The sequence below is a fragment of the Eptesicus fuscus genome, chromosome 15 (genome assembly GCF_027574615.1).
Source record: "Eptesicus fuscus isolate TK198812 chromosome 15, DD_ASM_mEF_20220401, whole genome shotgun sequence".
NCBI classification, from domain to species: Eukaryota; Metazoa; Chordata; class Mammalia; order Chiroptera; family Vespertilionidae; genus Eptesicus; species Eptesicus fuscus.
This window is the reverse complement of record NC_072487.1, coordinates 29,566,526-29,591,933: the sequence shown is the minus strand read 5'-3', so window position 1 is coordinate 29,591,933 and position 25,408 is coordinate 29,566,526. Positions and strand designations below refer to the sequence as shown.

Genomic DNA, 25,408 nt, shown 5'->3' with positions numbered 1-25,408 from the left:
TATTAAATCAGCTGGAGCAGTCCATGAAGTATGACAAAGGCTTGTCATACCATGGTGGACAAGTTTCTAGACCTCTGAGCTGTATTTTCTGTTCAATCACAGGTAAGCTTTGTTTAATCTTTTATTAAGTATCCAGAGTATGGATTGTGACTTAGTTCACTCCGGTCAATGGCCATCTGTGAGTGGAAAACTTCCATACTCTTAATTTTTAAATATCTTCTAAAAATCAAATTCAATATTATCTAATGCACTATCTGGTGGTTGTTTCATAGAATAAAAAAGATGCAGTTGATTACTGAGTGGTGATCATACTTTTGATTGTGAAAAAAAAAAGTCTCATGGCTCATCCAACTTCTGTTGCTGGCACTGGAACCCTGGGCTGAAGGTCTTTATATGGGGCTGGAACCCCCTCACCACTCCACAGCTGAAATATCCCTCCTGTTCCACGTCTCCACCCTTTGTAGTTTCTTCTGTATATCTTTAATTAGAGCACTTCGGTTCAGCTAGATTTCAGGTGATTCTGAATGTTGGTTGTTCTGTAATTTGGTTGTAATTTTGATGTGGTCATGGGAAGATGTGAGCACCTCATTTACCTACTTTTCCATCTTGAACAAGAATCTCAATTCATTTTTTTAAATTGATTTTTAGAGAGAGGAAGGGAGGGAGGGAGAGAGAGAGAGAGAGAGAGAGAGAGAGAGAGAGAGAGAGAGAGAAACACACATGCTGACCGAGGATCAAACCTGCAACCTGCCTATGTACCCTGATGGAATCAAACCTGTGATGCTTCAACCAAATGAGCCACAAGAGCGAGGGTTCAATTCTTTCTTAAACACAGATGTTGATTCTCCCTTAATAGTTTTAACCACAAAATAGAGTACTTATTTAATTCTGTCAATGAGTCTCCTGGACCACCACACTTGAAACTGTGGACTTCATTTTATTTATTTAGTTATTTAGTTAGTTAGTTAATCCTCATCTGAAGATATTGTTTCCATTTATTTTTTAGAGAGAATGGAAGGTAGAGGGAGAGACAGAGAGAGAAAAACATCGGTGTGAGAGATAGACACACATTGACTGGTTGCCTCCCAACAGGAGCCAGGGATAGAGCCTGCAACTGTGGCACCTCCCTTTGACTGGAATTGAACCTGTGCCACCCTTCAATCCGCAGGCTGACCCTCCAGCCACTGAGGCAAACTGGCTAGGGCTCAACTCCATATATTTTAGAATCGACTGACAGTCTCTCTTCCCTTTAACTTAAGTTCAATTTAATTAACATACAAATATTACACATAGAAAATTGCACAAAACATGACTCCACAACTAAAGGACTTGTCACAAAGTAAACAAACCTAAGTAATTGTATAAATAGAAGAATACAGAATTTCAGAAGCCTCTTCATGCTACTCTACCTTGAGAATAGCCTTGTTATACATTCTAATATCATATATTTAATTTGCTGGTGTGGTTTCAGAAATGTTTATAAATGAATTCATACATTATATACCCTTTTGTGTCTGGCCTCTTTCACTCAACATTAGGTTTCTGAGTTTCATCTGTGTTGTTGCACATAGAAGTAGCTTGTTTATTCTCATTACTGTTTTGAATTCCTCTAAATAAATGAGCCATAATGTATTCGTTATACTGGAGATTGATATTTGTGTTGTTTATAGCTTAGAGTTATATGAATAAGATGCTATAAACACTTCCTTACATGTAATTTGGAGACATTTTTATGCCTTTCTATTGGGTATACACCTTGAGGTAGAATTGTTGGGCCAAAAGCATGCATATGTTCAGCTTTAGTGGATACTACCAAATTATTTTCTAAAGTGGTTGTAGCAATTTATACTCTCATCAGCCATGTACACAAATTCCAGTTGTCCTGAATCCTTGCAAACACCTAGTATTTTCTGTCTTCCTCATTTTAGCCATTTTGATAGATGGGCATTGTGGTCCTCTTCAACTTTAATGCATACATTTATTTCACCTTTCCTAGGAATATATTATGTCAGACTCGGACAACTAGTACTAATTCCCCAGACTTGAGTTACATAGCAAACACACTTTAGAAGAAAAAAATCTTTTCTGCGATTATAATTTTGGAGCTGAGGCACTCCTCTGTTGTGTCCCATACCAGTTGCAAGGCAACATTAAGTAGAGAAGAAAATATGCCATTATATTGCATTTGGATTTCAAAATAATAGCCAGGAATCACATTTTTAAAAACTATACTATCTATGATAATAAAAGGGTAATATGCTAATTAGACCAGATGTCATTTCGGACATCCTTCGAGACCCACAGGTTGAGAACCGCTAGCAGGGTCGCCTAAGACCATCGGAAAACACAGATATTTACATTATGATTCATTAACAGTAGCAAACTTACAGTTATGAAGTAGCAACGAAAATAATTTTATGGTTGGGGGTCACCACAACATGAGGAACTGTATTAAAGGGTCTCAGCATTAAAAAGGTTGAGAACCACTGCTCTAGAGGTTCTACATGTGACATCAAAGTACTAAATTCTGATTGGTTGACAGTTTTTTGTTCAATTTTAGCACAAAGATAGTTGTTATAATCTAGTTGGGTGTCAGAAGCTTTAAAATAGAAAATTCAGACAAAGCAAAGTGCATTTTTGAAACTTATCTTTAGTTTCATAGTATAACTAGCAAGCAATTTACAAACCAATAGTTCATTCCTATCCTTGAGAAAACTTTTTTTAAATGTTTTTATTTTAAAAGCTGATACATTAATCTTCCACCAGTACAAAGTTTTGCTACATCATTTAGTACTTTGGGCTCCCTTTTCTTTATCCTAGATTTTAGAGATTGGAGTCCTTCATTCTCCATTTCCATAAACATCTGGCTCATTCTTTTAGAAACTCCTGTTATTCCTTCGTTTTCCAAATCTGCCTTCAAATGAAACCTACTAGTTCCCAGGTTCAATTCCAGAAGTATCTAGTGGCATTCCTATGCACTGGGAATGGAAATTGGGTATACTTTCACTGACTTTAAGCATACATGTGTGATATCTGAAATAAATTTCTTCTTATCAATGTTTTATGTGGTTGAAAATTATACCCAAATCAACCTTCTTCTTTAAAAATGAGCCAATTTAAAGTTACATATATCACTCTACCTTGAAGATTATCTTCAAAATAATAAAGACCTGTCTGTCTAAAAATATTGTTTCTCTTAAAAAACAAACAGCATGCCCTTACCACCCTCCCAGTGTCTTGCGTCCATTGGTATGCTTATAACAAACAACAAATTACTTGATAGAATTTAAGGTAGGTAATGCTCAAAGAACCATGTATTTGTTAGGATTTGAAACTGTGCATATATTAAACCACTTTAGGTTTTGGAATCTGGACACTATTCTCAGAGTAAAAGCTGACATTAATGGGCAAGTTCTGATCCTCAACTAAACAGTCTGTTTTGATTGTATTGTTGTCAATTCCAGATGACCTCACACTTGTTGGCCTATATTTGCAGAGAATTAGGAGAAATCCAGAAATAATTCTTACTTACATACATTCATACATACATACATACACACACACACACACACACACACACACACACACACACACACACATAGATGCAATTACTATCTTTTCATGAATAAACAGAGATGATACATTTTGATATGTCAGCATTGCCTACCCTTGCAATTTGTCTTCTTTTGTGGATCCAGGTGTAAACATTTAGAGATCAAAACAAGCCATGTCTAAAGCAGTAAAATGAATTAAAATAGACTAGATTTTATCTCCAGTGTGGAGTGCTGATTTATGACCTATGACTCAGATATACACACATGCTTTTTCCTTGTCTATCTCTCAGCAAAGCCTTTGTCCAGGTGGAGATTTTGCCCCCACCCTTTGTTCCTTTGCCACCTTCTTCTGTGGCAGAATGCTGTGCCAGAACTATTTGCTATGACTCAGTTTTAATCACATCTTCTAAAATCTTTCTCTACCTGCATGTTCTCTTATAAGCTAGAAGGAAACAAATCAAAGTAACAACTCTTAACCCATCCAAAAAAGTGAGTAGTTTTATTGGTTCTCAGAGATGGCACACTGCATTGTGTAAGAATGTTTTCAAACGGCTATTAAATTCCATATATGAGACATAAGGACAATACCAAAAATTTTCCTGATTAATTGAAACTGTTCCCTGTACTTTCTTCACTTTTTGTTTCTCTTTGCTGTTAATTAGTATTTTATTATTTTTTAATAAATCTTTATTGTTCAGTTTATTACAGTTGTTCCTCTTTTTCCCCCCATAGCTCCCCTCCACCCGGTTCCTACCCCATCCCATGTCCTTACCACCACCCCCGCACTGTCCTCATTCATAGGTGTAAGATTTTTGTCCAATCTCTTCCCGCACACCACACCCACTTCCCCCCAAGAATTGTCAGTGCACTCCCTTTCTATGCCACTGATTCTATTATATTCACCAGTTTATTCTGTTCATCAGATTTTTTATTCACTTGATTTTTAGATTCACTTGTTGATAGATATGTATTTATTGTCACTTTGTTGTTCATAATTTTTATCTTTACCTTTTTCTTCTTCTTTCTCTTCTTAAAGAATGCCCTTCAGCATTTCATATAATACTGGTTTGGTGGTGATGAACTCCTTTAGCTTTTTCTTATCTGTGAAGCTCTTTATCTGACCTTCAATTCTGAATGATAGCTTTGCTGGATAGAGTAATCTTGGTTGTAGGTTCTTGCTGTTCATCACTTTGAATATTTCTTGCCACTCCCTTCTGGCCTGCATAGTTTCTATTGAGAAATCACCTGATAGTCATATGGGTACTCCTTTGTAGGTAATTAACTGTTTTTCTCTTACTGCTTTTAAGATTCTCTCTTTGTATTTTGCCCTTGGCATTTTAATTAAGATGTGTCTTGGTGTGGTCCTCTTTGGATTCCTTTTGTTTGGGGTTCTGTGCACTTCCTGGACTTGTAAGTCTATTTCTTTCACCAGGTAGGGGAAGTTTTCTGTCATTATTTCTTCAACTATGTTTTCAATATCTTGCTCTCTTTCTTCTTCTGGCACCCCCATAATTCGGATGTTGGTACGCTTGAGGTTGTCCCAGAGGCTCCTTATACTATCTTCATATTTTTGGATTCTTTTTTCTTTTTGCCTTTCTGGTTGGGTGTTTTTTGCTTCTTTGTATTTCAAATCTTTGACTCGATTCTTGGGATCCTCTAGTCTGCTGTTGAATCTCTGTATATTATTCTTTATTTCAGTCAGTGGATGCTTAATTTCTGATTGGTCCTTTTTTATATCCTTGAGGGTCTCACTAAATTTCTTGGAGGTTTCTAGAAGATTCTTGAGTAACCTTATAATTGTGGCTTTGAACTCTATATCCAGTAGTTTGCTTTCCTCCATTTCTTTCATTTGTGACATATTTCTTTGTCTCCACATTTTGGCTGCTTCCCTGTAGGGCCCAGTGGCTCAGCCTCCCCAATTACCTGAGGGGGAGATTCTTTGTGCACCCCTTTGTGGACTGTGTGCACAGACTTGTTGTAGTTAAGCCTTGATTGCTGTTGGTATCACTGGGAGGAATTGACCTTCAGGTCAATTGGCTGTGAGGACCAGCTGTGTCTACAAGGGGAGAACTGCTGTGCTGAAGACACCCTTATGTGGCAGGACTTGCTTCAGTGGGGCTTTTGTGCTCACTGAGTCTACCCCTTGAGTGTGTCGCTTATGGATGTGAAGGGTTCTAATCTGGTATGGTCTCACACTGATCACTGGGTACACTGGCTCTTGGATCTCCAAGGAGGTGCAAAGTCAGCCACTACCTGATGCCACTCAGCAGGAGCTACAGAGAGATCTGCAGATTCCTCCTCTTTGTTTGGGGTTTGGAAGTTCCCAGATGAGGCCCAGCTGTGTCACAATGCAGGCTGCTGCTGGCCTGCCTTAGGCTTTCTTTTGGACACTTTGGAGCTCTCTAACCCAGTTGCCGTTTGTTAGGTTTTAGGTTGCAAGAGGAACAGGCCATTCATATGCAAAAGCTGCTGTGCACAGCTTGAGTGGTGTTGTAAATTGGGTGGGGCGGGGTCTCAGGGAATCACCAGGGCAGAGCAAACAGCAATGGCTGCCAGTCTGCCCTGCCCTGGAGAGGTTCCTGGTCTATGTGTCCCGCGGCCCTGTGCAGGAACAATGATCACTGCGAGCACCTCTGATAGAAAGCTGCCCTTGCATTCCTGCCTGATGCCAGACAGTCCAATTTTTCCCTGAATGAGTCTGGGTCTCCAGAGTCTCGCCCGGAACTGGTGTTCAGAGCAATCAGGAGCTTGTATATCCCTCCCGATTAAAAAAACAACAGCACACCCAGTTGCCAGCCTGTTTCACGCACCTCTGTACCTACGCACTTCTGCACTCCGCACCTTCTACCAGTCTCAATGCGCTTTTTTATTTCCTTATAGTTGTAGAACTTCCACTCAACCAGCTTTCCCGTGGTTCTGGATGATATTTGTTTTGTCTTTTAGTTGGAGTTTTGATGTGGTTGTGAGAGGCAGCAAGTACAGGTGTTCACCTATGCCGCCATCTTGGTTGTCCTAATTAGTATTTTAAAGAAACAATATCCCCCTAACTGGTTTGGTTCAGTGGATAGAGTGTAGGCTTGCAGACTGAGGGGTCCTGGTTCGATTCTGGTCATGGGCATGTGCCCACATTGCGGGCTCCATCCCCAGTGGGAGTGGGGGTGGGGGGAATGCAAGAGACAGCTGATCAATGATTCTCTCTCATCATTGATGTTTCTCTCTCTCCCTCTCCCTTCTTCTCTGAAATCTATAACAATATAAAAAAAGAAGAAACAGTAGCAAGATACAGAAGAAAAAGCAGTCACAGCTACCCTCTGAGTTGGGAAACCTGAGTTCTGGTCTTGGCTCCACCCTGTACCCACTCAATAACTTCGACTTTGAGTAAGATCTGCTCTGCATGTCACTTCCCTCATCTGTAAAATAAGGAGTTTTAAGTCAGCTGTGCAGGTTTTTTTAATGTGTGGTTTTTTTTTTAATCCTTACTCGAGGATATTGATTTTAGAGAGGGAGGAAAGGAGATAGAAAGAGAGAGAGAGAGAAATGTGAGAGAGGAACATCAATCGATTGCCTCCTGCACATGCCCCAAGCGGGACTTGAACCCACAACCTAGGTATGTGCCCTAACAGGGAATCGAACATGCCACCATTCAGTGTACAGGACAATGCTTCAACCAACTGCGCCATACCAGCCAAACATATTAAAATCAGTTTATTTATATGTCATTTCTTTTTTTTAAATATATTTTTATTTATTTCAGAGAGAAAGGGAGAGAGAGAGATATAAACATCAATGATGAGAGAGAATCATTGATCAGCTGCTTCCTGCATGCCCCCACTGGGGATGGAACCCACAACCCAGGTATGGTGCCCTTAACCAGAATCGAACCTGGGACCGCTCAGTCCACAGGCTGACACTTTATCCACTGAGCCAAACTGGCGCAGTGGTTCTCAACCTTTCTAATGCCGCGACCCTTTAATACAGTTCCTCATGTTGTGATGACCCCCAACCATAAAATTATTTTCGTTGCTACTTCATTACTGTAATTTTGCTACTGTTATGAATCGTAATGTAAATATCTGTGTTTTCCGATGGTCTTAAGCCCTACAGCCATGGTTCTCAACCTGTCGCGACCCACAGGTTGAGAACCACTAGCAGGGTTGCCTAAGACCATCGGAAAACACAGATATTTACATTACGATTCATAACAGTAGCAAAATTACAGTAATGAAGTAGCAACGAAAATAATTTTATGGTTGGGGGTCACCACAACATGAGGAACTGTATTAAAGGGTCGTGGCTTTAGAAAGGTTGAGAACCACTGGGCTAGGGCTATACATCATTTCTGATTGTTCTAATACATGAAGCTTTTGCAGATTGGTTTCTGCTGTCTGTTTCTGCTGTGGGCTCTCGCCATGGTGCTTAGTACTTTTTTTCGCTTTGTAAACTTTAACTGAAACTACTCATTTGGCCTGGAAGTTTTTCTGTGTAAATACTTTGTGGCTTTGACTACAGTTGAATTCCTCAAGATAAGATTTATGTTTGCCCTTCCCGTTTGTCTTGGAATACTACCAATCTAAAACCATTTTATATTAAATTCTCTATTTCTGGCTTTTGGAAGCACACAGGTACTGTGATTTCAGATTGCAACCCCATGTGGGAGCTGACTTTTCATGGGGAGATAAATTCTCAGAGGAATAGTTTTCTTTCCATCTAGAGCCAGAGTTAAGACAAGCTTCCTAGCTATCCCCTTCATTTATTTACCTCAATGACCCTTAAAGTGTGAGTTTATTCTTTGGGTATCTGGATTTAGGCCACAGTTTCCTATTAGATAAGAAAAATAAGAGTACTCCCAATAAGGTTGTTATGATAATTGGATGAGTTAAATATATAAAGCACTTAGTACAGTACTTGGCACATAATCAACACTATATAAGGGTTAATTTTTTAAAAACACAGAACTTTTAACTTCCACACTCCTATTGATTTCTTCATACTCCTCTGATTTTTTTTTTACAAAATTCATCATTTGTATATCACTTGTCCAGTTTAACTTAAAAAGAATTTTAAAAGAAAAGGAAAAAATTAACTTAACTTTAAATTTCAGAGTTAAACTAAACCAAAGACCTATGTGTTCCACATAGTTTCTTTCCCATACATTGTCTTCTTCTAGCACTTAGAGCACACACCGCACACACACACACACACATATGTCCATAAACTTCCCTTTTCACTGTAATTTTTTCTAAGATAAAATGAAGCCAAGTCCTTGGCTTACCTGGATTTCATATTTTTCCTCCACCTAAAACATGACTCCAGGTTAGTTTTTTTTAATTAAATTTATTGGGGTGATGGTATTTGCAAACAGTAACTCTGACAAAGATTTAATATCCAAAATACTTTTAAGAGCTCATAAAACTCAACACCAAACAAACAACCCAATTTTAAAAATGGACAGAGGACCTGAACAGACACCTCTCCCAAGAATACATACAAACAGCCAACAGCTGTTTGTTCAACCTTGCTAGTAATTAGGAAAATGCAAATCCAGGTTACTTAATTCCAGCCTTATTCGCCTGTCTCATCCTGTATGCTGTAAGGTTAGTGAAATGAGAGGAGGAGAACACAGGGCTGAGGCATAGCTTGTGCATTTCTCCAAGGGTGGTATCTTTTGGGTGGGCCAGGGGCTGGTACAGCTGCTTATGTAGAAGTGGCCTAGGAAGAGGGGAAAAAAGGGGCTGAACTGTGAGTCTATACAAGAGCACAGGAAAGAGAGTCAAAGGGTGGGGAGACTCTGGCTTCCCTGCATCCTCTTCATTTTTGAGCTAAGAAGACTGAGACCTGCAGCGATCTGGGTCTAAGCTTGGGAATGGCGGGGCACTGAGAGGGATGGGTGTCAACCATTCTACCTCTGCTTCTTCAAAATCACTAGAGACTTAGTCCAACACACAGCTGATTCTCCAAAGTATGTGAGGCATGAGGAGGGGCATTGGAGGAGAATAAAACACATTGAAAGGAATAATTAAAATGTTTTAATTTAAAATATTTAGTCACACTAAAACTACATGGCCATAGGCCAAACAGAAAGTCAGCTTCTTTAAATGTTTTAGAAAGAACATTGACCCAAGAATGAGAAGACCTGGGTTCTATAGGTGACTAAGTTGTTTCCAAATTGATAGTTGTCCAGCAGAGGAAGTAGAGAAACAAACACAGTTGAATATAATAAGCAACTAAGAAAGGAAGCAATAAATTCTGCCTGATTGTTGTTGGTTAAGGAGACAAAGGCATTTGAATTGGGGCTCCAAGGGTTAGCTAGCAGCTTTTTAGGCAAAGAGGACGAGGTATCTATAACAAGAGGAACAGCTTGAACAAAGTTGTGAACATGTAAAAGTGTGTGATGAATTGAGGAACAGGTCCAGTGGTTCTAAAATGTACAGGGTGTGGAGAGAGGGGCTGTGTGAGGCCAGAAAGACTGAAGGGGCAGGTAGTATCAGTGCATAAAAATGATTAGATAAGACTGCATCCAGGAAAACTGTGGAAAAGCATAGAAGTGCTGTATAAATGCTAAGGGTTTTTCACCTTGGAGATGTTAAAGTTGTTTTCCCCAAAAATTCATACTATCCCTCCTCTCCTCTCACAAGGGGTTGGCTTGAGTCATAGAATGATTAACCAGATTTCTTTATTCAGTGCTTCCTCTCTCTAGGAGAATGTTTTCTCTTAGGTCCAGGTAAGTGACACATAGGAACTTTCAGAGTGGAGAAGAGTGGGGGGACAGGAAGTGATTCAGATTGGGTAAGGAGAGTGCTATCTCACTTCCCCAAACTTCAGCCTCCCCTTCTTCCACATCACTTATTCTGATCTGTCCCAAGAAAGAAGTGAAGCCACTACACCAAGGAAGCAGAGAATCAGTGTGAGCACCCTCCTTTCTCGCCCTCTCCTTTCTGCTCCCATGCAAAATCTTCCAGAATGAAGTCATATAGTATGGCCAAGCTTAGTCATGCACCCCATTTCCTCTCCCTCCTACCAGCCAGGATCAAACAGGCAAACTTGACAAGGTGGCGAATGGATTTTAAGGCCTAGGAATTCAATCCCACCTCATTCTTACTATGGCTGTCATGGAGTAAGAGAAAGAACCAGATGGTCTTGATTTGTGGTAAAATATACATTAAAGTTTACCATTTTTAAGTGTACAGTGCAGTAACATAAGTACTTTCACATTGCTAAGCAACCATCTCCAAAACTTTTTTCATCTAACTAAACTAAAATTCAGTATCAATGAACATAGCTCCCCATTCCTTATTTAATTTTTGTATGCATTCTCCAAGAAACTGTTTCAGGCGTTTACCACTTATCCTCAAAAATTCAAACTCATGCGTATTTCTATTAATCTCTACAATTCTTCTCACAATCTATTTTATGAAGAAGATTCAAACCATTTACAAGATCTTCAAGGTCATGTTCCTAGACCTTAAAATCTCTCACTTTTCCTCCTCTTCTATAAAAAAAGAAGTATGCCTCCTTCTCCTTTTCAAAGCTTACTCTTCCACTAGAGTTATTTCCCTCTCTCTTCTCTGTCTCCACTAGGGCTTTGTTATATCAGTTTTCTCCTTTTCATTGGTTCCTTTCTCTATGAATTAAAACATTCTCAAGAGCCCCACATCACAGTAAAATACTATTAGGATTGCAGAAGGAGAAATGCATGAGGCCAAAAGTGGTAAGGGATTATAAGTTTCTTAGGTCATTTGGATACCAAATGGGCTAAGCCCCAAAATGGCACCAGCAACCAGAGATAGGAAGTCAGAGATTTTAGAGGACTCTAGGCAGGCTTTTTCTGGGCAGAGAATTATTTGGGTAAGTCTAGATCCTAAGAAGTTCCAGAGGGTAAGAACAATAAGTCTCAGCAAGTGGAATGTGGTCTAAGTAAAAGGGAATGTCGGTTGTGAAATGATCTAAAGGTTAGTTCCTAGTGGAGGGAGTGTTGATTCAATTATTTGATCAAACCTAACATCCCAGCCTTTTGTTTTATGGAATAGGGGCGAAGGTCATATCTTCTGTAGTTGTTTCCTGCTTGTGGGGGGTGGGGGGATGTTGAGATCAGAGGGGAATGGACTTTGATTGTGGTCAGCTGGAACATTGTATAGATTCCTCATGGTTGAAGTGAGGGGTTGCAGCAGCATGATTTCCCCAAGAGACTGGTTGGTGAAGGCTCAAAAGCAGTCCTGTTGAGTAACTTTGGAGGTAAAAGCTGGTCCTGAGGCTGCCATAGTGTCACTTGTCTGGTTTTGCTACTTTTATGGGCCTGGAGCTAAAATACAACTCAGGCCTAGATGCTATCTTTAGGAAGGAAAATGTCAGGGCTCTAAGCTGCCTTCCTAGTGATATGAAAAGGGAATATACACTGAGTGGCCAGATTATTATGATCGCTGAACGCATAATAATCTGGCCACTCAGTGTACTTCTCTTGAGTACCTCATTTATTTGATATCAAAGATACTATAAATGGTGCACCTGATCAGTTTTCCCCTTTGCACTGGCTGATAGAAAGCTCAGGGAAAATAGGTGGTTGATCTCCAGCAAAAGTCTAGAATACTTGTGGTACCCATTTGAGATACAAATACACTGAGTGGCCAGATTATTATATGTTCAGAGATCATAATAATCTGGCCACTCAGTGTAGGTTACCCTGGGGGTGAGGTTCTTGTTTTCCCAGTTTTGCCCCTTGCTAGGAGCTTTCTGGCCCAGTGAGTTTCTATACCTATACCTGGCCCATCATCCTTGCTCTGGAGGTCTCAGGGTCTACATCCCCTCCTCAAGGACTTTTGGCACTGAATTCTTTCAGGGAAAAAGGTACGCAGGATCTCTTAGCTGCTTCCTGCTTAAAGGGGATGATGTTTTCCTTCAAAGCCAAAATCCTTGCTCTCTGTCAGAGAGACAATGAGACCTGAGCAAAGGAGGTTATGATGGTGTCCAAGAATGGTATATCCTGAGTACAATCAGGGCTTGTAACATGGTGGAGACAAACTTTTATAAATTTTAATATTATTGAGGCAACAACTAGAACAACAAGAATTATAACAAATAGTCTGGTGAAAGGAAAGAGACATTAGTTTGGAGGGTTGTAGTCTAATATAACAAAATGAGGTTTATTCTCTTAGCTTCATTTGTCTTTGGGTGTGGTTGGCAAATGGCAAAAATTAGATTTCTGTTTTGTGTCTCCCTGAGTAGGTTGATTTAAGCTATTTATCCTCTGGCTGGGGAGGAATAGTGCAAATCATATACTTTTAAGTGTCCTTGGTTTATGGAAGATAGGATTTACTAGATGGCTACAGACTGCTTAGCATCTAGGTTTTCTAGATGGCTGCAAACTGCTGTTTAACCATCTCAGTTTCCCTATTCTGCTTGTCCTGGCTTACTGGCCTGTGTCATTTATATAACTTCCTTTTAACATTTCTCCCTACAAACCTAAAACTTTCACAAACCTTCTTACAACTTTAACTCACTTTCTTTTTCCTTCAAAATGCATGTCCATGCCTTATGCTTCTATTACCAAAACCATACAATTTCTTTCCAATTTAATTAGAATTCTTAATTCTTAAAAACCTTAATTTTCCAATGATAACTAAAAATTAAACAACCAGCATTTCTTAGATTGACATTTATGAACATTCTCCCTTTCAAGAAACACACCTTCAACAAAGAACAAGACATTACATTAACAGTTACAAATCTACTTTACAGATTTTCTGTAACAAAAGCTAAAATCAGTTGAACTTAAAAATTGGAAAATTATGTATAGGCATATGAGGCTGGAGAAAAGATGGAGGAAAGGAGAAAGCAGGCACCAAATGTTAGCATCACCGAAGGAGGAATGCATGGGGCAAAAGTGGTAAGGGATTATAAATTTATTAGATCATCTGGATACCAGATTGGCTGAGCCCCAAAATGGCACCAGCACCCAGGGACAAGGAGTCAGAGATTTTAAAGGATTCTAGACAGGCTTTTTCTGGGCAGATAATTATCTGGGCAGATAATTATCTGGGCAGGTCCGGATCCTAAAAAGGTCCAGAGGGGAAGAATAATGGTCTTAGCAATTGGAATGTGGTCTCAGTAAAAGGGAATGTTGGTTGTGAAGTGGTCTAAAGGTGGGTTCCTATTGGAGGGTGTATTGATTCAATTATTTGATCAGACCTAACAAATACCTCAATACTAACAACAATAATGATACAACAAGTATTAAGTTCTTGCTATGTGCCAGGTACTGTGCTAAGTGCTTAAAATATACCTTTTCATATAATTCTCACAAACCCAATGACTTCAAATCACGAGGACAAATCATTATTATGAAGAAACTGAGGCTTTAGAGACTAACTTTCCCAATGTCACCTCACTGGTGAGCAGCACTTGCTCTTCTACCTGTATTTTGTCAAAATACCATTCTCTCTTTCTTTGTTTCCCTTTCGCTATTGTACTTCTTGAAAAAGTCTCATTTCCTCCTTCTTCAGACTGTGCAGTCCACTGCAGTTTCTTGGAGACCCATCATGCTTAAAGGACTCTCTCCAAGGTCTCTAATCTCCAGCTGGGTCTCCAGTGCTCCTCACCAAATGATCATTTTTGAGAAGATCTTCTCTCTTAGCCTTCATAATATGACCTCTTCTTTTTTTTTTTTTCTTTTTTTTTCTGCTTTTCTTTTTGGTCTTTTTTCTTTTTTTATTAATCCTCACCTGAAGATATTTTCTATTGATTTTTAGAGATAGTAGAAGGGAGGGGGAGAGACAGAGAGATAGAAACATCAATGTGAGAGAGACACTTCAATTGGTTGCCTCCCACATGTGCCCCAACCAAGGCTGGGGATCAAGCCTGCAATCAAGGTATGTACCCTGACCAGAATCAAATCCCACCCTTCAGTCCACAGGCTGACACCCTATCCACTGAGCCAAACTGGATAGGGTTGGTCTTCTTTTCTAATTCTTCTCTTACCTCTTAAATGTAATATTTCCTATAGTTCCATCTAAAACAAGCATGTCAAACTGAAAGGCTAACATGGGCCAAATAAACAAGGTTTAAGTTTATGTGGGCAGCAAAAAAAACCAAAAGCTTCAATTTTCATAGAAACGTAGGTTTATTTCGATAGAGACATGCTGAATACAAAGAGCTGAAATAAATGAGTAATCATTAACATAAAATAATAGAACATTTTAATAAAAATTAGTATTTTTTCTTGGACATTAACTTACCAGACACTGAATAACTGCACAAATTAATAAGTGTAATGCAAATAAACCTATTTTTCTTGTTCTCCAAAAGTGAAATATTTCCTGTTGCACACACCAAACAAGTCAGTACAAGACTAATGGCGTGGTAATAGGCTGCTAAAATATTCACTGATAGTATTAGTGGAGAGAAATGGTGCGCCTGCGTGTAAGGCACGTAAGGGAAATGAATGCAACACGATTATAGTAATCAGCATTATCGAATGCAGACCTCAGGCCACAAGTTTGACATGCTTAATCTAGAAAAACTATGCTTTCTCTTCCTGCTCCACACTCAGTTAATACATTCTCATTTATTCCTACACTATCTTCAACTCTTATGCTTTCACAATGAAGAAGAAATCCACATAACTAATTCTGGCCTCCTGCTCCCATAACTTAGTTTCAGCTCCCTGACAAAATATCCATATAATTGTTCTTCAAGAATCTCAAATGTCACCTGCCCCACATCATACTCATTACCTGTCCCTGCCAATGAACTCCACACCTGAGTTTGCTACCCTGAACCACTGGCACCACTTTAACTTCCCTTCATCTCCTGTCTCCCCCAGTTCAGAGCTGATATACCCACATCCAAAAAGGGCTGTGGAGGCTCTGTGGCAGACACAACCCAGAATTGGGAGTGAAAGGTTAGATTGTAACCTTACTACCTACTAGGGATTGTGTGACTTAGTGGAGCTGGAACAGAGATCTCTGAGACCCTTTCTAGTGAGACAGGCTAGTAAACCAGGACAAGTGGAATAGGGAAACTGAGACAGATAAACAGCCAAGTGGTTTACAGCCATTCTAGTAAATTGCAAAATCCTAACTCCTCTACCCAAGGACACTTAAGAGTAAATGACTACCATCAACAAATCAACAAATGACAAGTGCCCTTAGTAGGAGGTAGAGAAAAGGGAACCTTATACACTGCTGGTGGGAATGCAACTGGTGCAGCCATTATGGAAAACAGTATGCAGTTTCCTCAAAAAATTAAATATGGAACTGCCATTTGGCCCATTGATCCCATGTCTAGGGATATATCCTAAGAAACCCCAACCACCAATCAGATAGAATGTATGCATTCCTATGTTCAATTTACAATAGCTAAAATCTGGAAACAGACCAAGCACCCATCAATAGACGAGTGGATAAAAAAGCTGTGCTACATTTACACCATGGAATACTTTGCAGCAGTAAAAAAGAAGGATCTCTTACCCTTTGAGACAGTATGGAGGGAGCTGGAGAGTATTATGCTAAGCGAAATAAGCCAGTCAGAACAAGACAAGTATCACATGATCTCATTCATATGTGGAATCTAATGAACAAAATAAACAAAATAGATCCAGAGACATAGAAGCATAGAACAGACTGTGGAATCTCAGAAGGAAGGCAAGGGAGGGGCAAGCTAAAAGGAGTCAATGGGGGGGGGAAGGGTGGGAAGGGGACATATGTAATATTTTCAACAATAAAGATTTAATTTTAAGAAAATGAGTAGAGATCAACCAAAGGACTTGTATGCATGCATATAAGCATAACCAATGGACACAGACACCAGGGTGTGAGGGCATGAGCGGGGGGGGGGGGGGCGGGGGGGGGGGGCGGAGGGAGGCAATGGGGGGATAAGGACAGGACACATATGTAATACCTTAATCAATAAAAGAAAAAGAACAAAAAAAGTGTAATAACTAAAAAAGAAAAAGAGTAAAAGGTTTATAGTTCTCCTCAACCAGAGGGTAAATAGCTTAAATCACCTTACTCAAGGGAGATAGGTAGCAAAAATCCAATTAGTGCCATTTGCCAACCACACCCAAGGACTGATAAAATTAAGGGAATAAATCTCATTTTGGTGTAGCAACATAAAGCTGTTGAATATTCTATTGAGATCCTCCTCTAAGACCTTGCCTAAACTCCCAGACTTTAAAACCCTCAAGACCCAGGACCCAGAGCATGCAGAGCATGATCTTTTATCCCAGGAGCATGCTCATGCCTTTCTATTCTCCTTCTTCTCTCCTCACAAACTCTCTTCAACTCTAAGGGACCTCATGAAACTTGCAATCAGGAGAGCCATGGGCAGCGGCAGTTTGTCCCAGGCTAACCCCCTGAACCTGTTTCCATGGCTCTCCTTTCTCTGACTTTCCAGTGAGCTGACAGATGCCCCACCTAGACTCACTCTTTTACTGTGACTTTTATTTCTCAAGTGAGCCAAAGCAGTCCCGCCTAAGCTCCCTCCTGTTTCTTCTTCTTGTTTCACTGTCCCCACTTTAATAAACATACTCTCAAAATCACCTGGATTTGTGCTGTGAAATCTTTCCTGCACAAATCAAGAACCATACACTGCTGGCCGGCTCTGGGCCTGTTTCATGTCCAGTAACACTAGGACTGTATAAAATGCTTGCAGCACTCATCACCTTCACTCCCTCCTTACCATTCTCACTAACATTGCCCTGGCCCTGTCCTCACTACTTTTTGCCTCGCTATTTTAATGCCCTTCTAACTGGTCTAAAATTACATTCACAAAACACATTTTTTATTATATCTCACTTGCTTTAAAAACCTTTAAAAGATTCCAGTTGGCTAGAGGATAAAATTCAAAGTTCATATTGTTGCACTCACAGCCCTCTACTTTCTGATCCCTACATAACATGAAACTTACCTTTGTCTAAATTGGATTACATATGTAGTTAGGATAAGCACTTAGGGAATAAAAAAGTTCTAACCTATTCTCTATTTAATATATTTTTATTGATTTCAGGGAGGAAGGGAAAGGGGGAGAGAGAGAGAGAGAGAGAGAGAGAGAGAGAGAGAGAGAGAGAGAGAGTAAGAAACATCAATGATGAGAGAGAATCATTGATGGGCTTTCTCCTGCATGCCCCACACTGGGGAACAAGCCTGACGACCAGGCATGTGCCTTGACCGAGAATTGAACTGTGACCTCTTGGTTCATAGGTTGATGCTCAACCACTGAGTTATGCCAGCCAGGCCTAACCTATTCTTTACACTAAATCTAATAGTTAATCAAAAATTTAGGTTTTAAATAGAAAGGTGTAAGAGTTTTAGAAAATGTCATAATCCTATCTAATAAAGAGGGAATATGCTAATTGACTCTCATGCCATTGCAAAGATGGTGGTGCCCAGTGCCAATAAGGAGGGAATATGCTAATTGACTGCCCCGCCCTCAAAGATGGCAGCGCCCACAGCCACAAGATGGCGGTGCCCAGTCCCCTCAGCCCCGCCTGGGCAGGCGCAGGGCAAGGCCGGGCCCACCCCCAGGTGGGCCCAGCCGCTCCACACGCCTACCTCTGGAGTCCCCCAGTCCTCTCAGCCCCCCAGCCGCTGAGGGCCGGCCCGAGGTGCAGGCAAGCCTCGGATGGCAGCTTCCCAGCTGCTCAGGGCTGGCCCAAGGAGCAGGCAAGCCTCAGATGGTGGCTGCCCAGCCACCTAGGGCCGCATGGGGCTCAGGTGACCAACGCCAGCCGAGGCTTGCACTGCTGACAGTGACAGCAGCAGAGGTATGATGGGGCATCACCTTCCCCTAATCACCGGGTCGCCTCCCGCCTATGAGGGCTCCCAGACTGTGAGAGGGGGCAGGCCGAGCTGAGGGACCCCCCTCCAGTGCATGAATTTTCATGCACAGGGCCTCTAGTTTATTTATAATCTTTGAAGAGAGGAGGGAATCTTTTAGAAGCAGGACACAAAATCCAGAATTTCTAAAAGAAAACATTGATTAAATTTTACCTCAGAATATTTGAAAACCTATGTGTGGAAAAAAATACCATTAACAAAGTCTAAAGATAAATGGTAGTGGGAAAAAATTTTCAACACATATCACAGACAAAAATTTAATTTCTTAATTTATAAAGAATTCATATAAATCAATAATTTATTTAAATTGACAACAAATATGTTTTTAAAAAGATGCTCAATCTCACTAAATAATAAAGTAATTTGAAACTATGAAGTATTGTCCTCTCTTTAGAAAGACAAACATTTTAAAGGTGATAACACTCATTGCTGCTAAGGCAGTAGAGAAAAAGGCATAAACCTGGACTGTTGAAACAATTATAAATCAATACAAACTACTGGAAGTTAATTGGGTAATATTTATTAAAACAGAGGATGCATGTACCCTTTGGTACAGCAATTCTACTGCTAGGAATTTATGCTACCAATGAACTTACAAAGATTTACTAAGAATCAGAAAACACACACACACATACAGCTGTCAGTTGCAACATTGGTGATGTTAGAAAAAAAAGGGGGGGGGGTGAAGGGAGAAGAAGAGATTAACCAAAGAACTATATGCATATATGTATAATCCATGGGTCCTGAGGTGGGGCAGGAGCTGGGTAGAGGAGTCAAAAGTGGGTAAAATGGAAGACAACTATAATACTGTCAACAATAAAAAATTTTTAAAGAGAAAAGAAAGGAAAAACTAGAAAGAGCCAAAATGTTAATCAATAAATGATTAGTTTTGGCATACTTATATGATTGAATACTATTTATAATGCTTCCTGTAAAATAATATTCCTGACATCTCAACTATTCATACTGTTAATTGGAAAATAAGAAAAGTCAACTTACAAAATATTTGTAGTGTGATTCTACTTTTTTATAAAAAATAGATATGCACAGTATTTCTACACTGAAAGAAAAAGTCAGAATCTATAGCATATATGCTTTCCTGTCAAGTACACATTTTCTAAGTGCATATACATCATTTTTATAAACAGAAAAAAATACTTCACAAGTTTTAAACTTTGTAGAAAAGAGAAAGGCAATTAAATAATCTGTTCCCTTAAATTCTGTATACTGAGCAATAATCACTAACTAGAGTCCATGTCATAGAAGTTTGATAAAATTAATGATTAACTGAGAAGACTCACTGAAAGTACTGCAGCTAAAAAAATGTAAAAGCTCTGTTTAGAATTTCGCTGTGGGAACAAAATATGTTCTTATTCATTTTAACCTACTCAACTGGTTCTATTTGCATTGCCTCATTCATCAAATGCTGTCACTTGATATTGCTTAATCCAAGTGTGTGTATATAAGTAGAGTTGGAATATAACTGCCTACCAAGTGTTAACGACAGGAAACCTCATCATTTGAAACCAGCCCTTCATGTTTATAACTTAGGTGAGTATCATAACCAGTGTGCAAAAATATTTGCCATAAGTTATTGGAAAAGCAGCACAAAAAATGTTTATATTGTGATGTAGTCTGAAATATTTTTATTTAAAAATAGGAGAGTAAAGAGTAAACTTCAAGTCTGAAAAAATAGTGGAAGGAGTGATGGTATTTTTTTTTAAGTAAAAGATTGGTAGATTGTTTAAAGAGAATGCTTTGTTTTTTAGAATAGAATTTTCTGATTCTTGGTAAATCTTTGTAAGTTCATTGGTAGCATAAATTCCTAGCAGTAGAATGTTTCCTGACTATGCTTTTGACTTACCATGTGATTCTTAAAAAACAGCCAGCTTTCTCTGTGTTAGTGACTCCATCATAAATGTGGTATTTCAGTTTCTAATATACCTTGCTTAACTCTGCAAACTAAGGGTTTAGAGCAGAGTTCCTCCAAGTGTGTTCTCTTAAACTAGTCCATGGGGGTATTAATAGAGCGAGTGATTATTTACAAAATCAAATAATTACTGAAAATAATTGGTTAAACAAAGATACCATGATTCTTCAATGAAGGACTGTCAGCACCTTTACTATGCTAATGTAAGTTCTGACTTCCCAAGAGATGGAATATAGATTGGAGCATTTGGCAGATTTATTTGAAAATGCAACATTTTATGTTTGTTTGCTTTTTAATGTGTATCCAGGGGAAATTTTTTTCTAAGGCATAATGATAAATGGATAAAGAGAAAACAACAAAAAAAACAGCATTGCAATTTTCATGTTATCAGTAAAGTAGTATACCTGAATGTTTACTATGTGCAGATTACTATTTGACTTATTTTCTGTACAATTTAAAGTTTAACTACAATAAGGTTACTGACCTGCACTATCCCATGTTATGATTAAAATTAACTACCATATTCAAAAAATTATTATTTCAAAGAAGTTGGACAACCAGCTAAGCATTTGAAGTTAAATTCCCAGTTCTGATTCTTTTATTCCTACATTTGGATGGGGAAGAAAAGGAGACAGGGTAGGGAAGCTCTGGCATAACAGATAGATTCTGGCCCCAGTTCAACTTTTGTGATCCTGAGCAAGGCATTTAACTTTGCAGTTTTACTTAGCTCACTCATCTATAAAGTTAGGAGCTCAGTAAAATGATGTCTAAAGCTCTATACTTCTAAGTGTTCTTCATCAGTGAAGGTGAGAAAATCAGAGAAAGAAGATAAGGATTTATGTGAGGCCCTCAAGCTCTGTGAGGATAATATTCATTCTCAGGGGCAGAAGAGGGAGTCCTCAACTGCCCTACCATTAAAGGATTTTGCTCATGAAACTGTCTGAACATAGTATGGCTGCATGGAATATCCTACTTCCATCTAGACAAGAAAATTTTAGCCTATTTGGGGTTAGCCAGGGGCAAAAATAAAGGTGCATGAAGTTTATCTTCCAATGAGTCCTTTCACCCAGGAACTCAATGCTGCTTCCTTACCCTGCTAGAAAAGCTGAGCAATATGAAGAGATTTCAATGGTACCCAATCCAATAATTTGGATTTTATTTTGTTTAACCTAGAAAATAAAAGGCAATACTTAATAAAGGAAGCAATAACTACTAGTAGAATTCAGCAATGTCAGAGAGATTTTAAGACTAGAGAAGAAGTCCCATTTTCCCCACAAACCACAGCATCACTTGTCTTACCTTAATGATGAAGCCAGGTTGCAGAACCCTACTGAAATAATATGGAGCTTTCTGCAATTTATGACAGAGAACTCCAGGGTCTTTCAGTAGAGTACTGCAGTCCACCGATGATCAAGTATTAAATTGGGGACTGGAAGATGGTGATTTTTCTAATTTTATAATTTCTTCTGTAATAAATAAATTCCTCATTCACTCTTTCTTGATAAATGCTATGTACTTGTGGGTTTCTTTTTTCATCAAATGCCTTATAGTCAATTACCATCATGATTCCTTTTGATGTCAAACTGTCCCAAATTTGGCCAGCAGGAGAACCTTCATGCTTCCTTTTGATACAACCTCACTAGTTTTTGAATGATTCACTGCTTTCTGGCACAACAACATATTCCCTGTTCACTTCTACTTTCCCAGCCCACATTTAGAGTCCCAGTTCCCTTTAGTGAAAAAAGTACTTAGAAACTAAGATATAGGTATACCAATATTACTGATTCAAATTTAACATCATAGGAATTTCTTCTTGGATTCTTTTATTTTATATTTGTCCTTTCTCCTATAGTGAAAATCCTATGTCAAACATCTACTTATTTGCTGTATCTTATAGTATAGCAAATGGTCTCAGAATTCCAATACCAATATTACCATCAACAACAAAACCACTAAGTAAAGTTTAAGATTTCTTTGCAGTTCTTTTTGTCCTATATTCCAGCATAGATACATATTCAGAATACTATGTTCAAATTTTACTAAAAGAATTATTTTCTCTTGGTGGTTGTGTTATCAATTGTATATTGACTTAGCCACAGTTGTTTCTGTTTGTTTTCAAGTTGAGACAATTGAACTAATACTATATTTAATCCAACAGATGCCTGGGAAAAAAGGGCCTAAAATGAAGTATTCAACTACCAAAATTCCCCCCGCAAAAATGAACAACTCAGCAGGAAAAGTCTTGGTAAAATCTCCCAGGTTGAGAAGTAAGGAATTGAGCATTTCTGATTACTTTACACACTATTTTTATCTGTTATCAAATCTTTATTATCCAATGTTCATACATGCTACTTTATCAAAAGTTACTAAGAATACAAGAGCTGAAATTGAAAGGGATGGCTCATAAGTGTGCAGTACAGCAGCATTTGGTTTTAAACAGACTACATACGGCCAACTTTTATTTATTTGATGCATCATAGGACAGGAATGGTTCAGATAATTTAAACCTGCTAATAGTAATAAACATATTTATAGCCCTTCATATCAATCCCTTCTTTCCACCATAACCCCTACCACCAAATCCCAAAAACTTTTACCCAATTAATTAACAAAATTTAAATGGACCCACTTTCATTTCAACAAACATTTATTAAGACCTTGGTGTATCAAGCTTGTGGTCTTAACTTGCAATTTTTGATAAATGAGAGAATATAAGTGCAGATATTTGAATAATCCAAGCCCCAAAGAAAGCAGATTTGACCAAATGATGCTCAATTCTATCCAGTTACAAACTCAAAGGGTTTGTAATAAATTGAAGGGTAAAAAGAACCAAGTAGAAGCCATAGCTTTAAGATGAAAGGGCTATATACTTCTTTGATCCTTATATTATCTATCCTAGGCAGTAATTATACAAATTTATACTTATGTTTTTCATAAGGAGCAGTTATACAAAAGAGTTAAGAGAGCCCTGGTGGGCTAGAGCAAAAACAGAGGATGAGGAATGATGGTGGGGACTGCATATCCTTGTTTTTTGGGCTCCTCTCCATTTCCCTGAACATCTTTAAGGCTAGAAGAGAAAGCAGTGTTAAAGTACATCATTTCTGTTCTCCCTAATGCTCTGGTTCACCCACAGTGTTGTTTGGTAACCAGGGAAAAAACTAATTTGACTGTGATTTCTAAATGGCCAGGAAATCACAGTTGTTAGGGTTTTTTTGTTGTTGTGTGTTTTTTTTATCTGAGTCTGAGTCAAACTGCTCTATGTAGAAACAGTGACTCAGTGGAAGTGACTCTGCATCCCAAATTCCCTCTTAATAAATAATGTATTGTCTTTGTACCTCAGGAGATGTAGACTCTTTAAGATACTGGAATAAGGGAGTAGGCTGGAGTTTACAGCGGAGTTAGTGGCACTGATACAAAAATTAAAATGTAACTTCTTCTTTAAGGTTGCAGTGGCTTATTTACAACATTTAGAAAAACAGTAATAAAGATATCCCCCAAATCACTTATATTAATATCATATTATTTTAATTGTCCCTTAGCAGATCTTCCTTTTCAATAATATTGGCTCTGTTTAACACTAAAATTGTCATTACTAGTAAACACTCCTGGCCCCAAACCTGAGAGCTGTGACGTGTGTGACAGGTATGAACCACTTCTCAAAACCCAGGGTGCAATAAATGTCACATCTTTCCAAAGAAAATGCTCTGAGCCCTCAAGAAAAAAAAAAAAAAAAGAAAAAAAAAAGCTCGTTTTAATTATTTTTCCTCCCTTGAGCTAACACGATCTGACACAATCCATAGCTCACAGCGCCACAAAACTCGTTATCCAACCACTACAGGTATCCACACAGTCAGGTTCCCTATGAGTTCTGGTCATCACCACGCCATTTCATTTTTAGTGCCAAGGAGATACAGGAACACTTCATGAGCTAGAGGAAAGCCCCTCCTAAAAATCATCCCATTCCAAGTTTCCAGGAGGCTATTCCCCAAAGTCAGTCCATTCTCCTCTGCTACTTCCTCTTCTCCCACATCCATCAATAAGCTTTTGTATGCATACAGCTAGAGGTCACAATATAGAGATCCTTGAGAGATTCACCCAGCAGAAGTATTTTATTTGGTCTGAACACTATTATTGATGTTGTTTTTCAATTGAGGCAACAATTAAAGATTAGGAGATTTTGCATAAAAATCTGAATGTGTGGTTTTGTCAAAAAAATCTGAAGTTCTAGTAACACTGGCTCATATTCCTACATGCAACAGTTGGAGATAGAGCTGGGTAGAGATCGCACACTTCAGTTTGTGTCTGTCCACGGAAAATCTTCTGTTACAGTGAAGGAGTTTGTGGACAGTAGAGAATCACTGAAAATGTTTAATTGGGGGGAATTACAAGATATTTTTATTTTAGAGAAGTCACACTGGTGGTGGTGTGAAGAGAGATTGAGGGGACAAGTGTATAAACTAAGACTTGTCAGAAGTTTACTACATTCATCTAGGGGACTAATAATGAGAGCCTGACCTAAAACAAGAGAAAGGAAAGGAAGGACTAAATTTCACATACTGTCAGAAGGTGAAATCATGAAGATTTAGTGACATATAAAATAAATTGAGAGATAGAGAAAGAAGGAAAAATGGATGTTTCTCAATTTTCTGATTTAAGAATTGGGCAGACAATGGTAGATAGTGGTGCTGTTTTTTCAAGATAGGGAATTCAGGAAGAATATATTGGGGGTAGGAAAGGGTAAAAAAAAATTATTGTGAGTATAATTTTAATTTGGAGGAGGTATAGATCATCGAGGTAGAGGTATTCAGAGTTAAGAAGGCTTTATATAGATAGAGGTAGAGATGTTTTATGGTAGCTGAAGTCAAAATGCCCTGTGGAGAAAGAGCAACAGATATAAAACTCAGGAGAGAGAATAAAGGTAGAGTTACAGTTTGAGGAGTCGTCAGTATATAAAAAGATGACTGAAGTTGTTGGAGCAAGCAAGATTGCTCAGAAATAAAAGTCTAGAGTGAAAGGAAAAGGCAAAGGGCAAAATCCTTGAAGAACACCAACATTTAGGAACAGGTAAAGAAGAAAGAACTAACAGAGAGACCAAG

At 38.7% G+C, this 25,408-nt stretch overlaps 1 protein-coding gene and 1 long non-coding RNA gene across 3 annotated transcripts in view; one reads left to right on the top strand and one right to left on the bottom strand.

Annotated features, from left to right (window-relative positions):
* The window catches only part of LOC129151606 (uncharacterized), a 183,810-nt gene that overhangs the window by 7,996 nt on the left and 150,406 nt on the right, over window positions 1-25,408 (bottom strand). The window lies entirely within an intron of this gene.
* IL33 (interleukin 33) overlaps window positions 95-25,408 on the top strand; it is a 34,812-nt gene continuing 9,498 nt past the window's right edge. Inside the window, exons 1-2 of the mRNA XM_054726998.1 lie at window positions 95-102; window positions 22,471-22,579. Coding sequence (XP_054582973.1) covers window positions 22,471-22,579 — 109 coding nt within the window. The 5' untranslated portion in view covers window positions 95-102. The remainder of the gene's footprint in view (window positions 103-22,470; window positions 22,580-25,408) is intronic.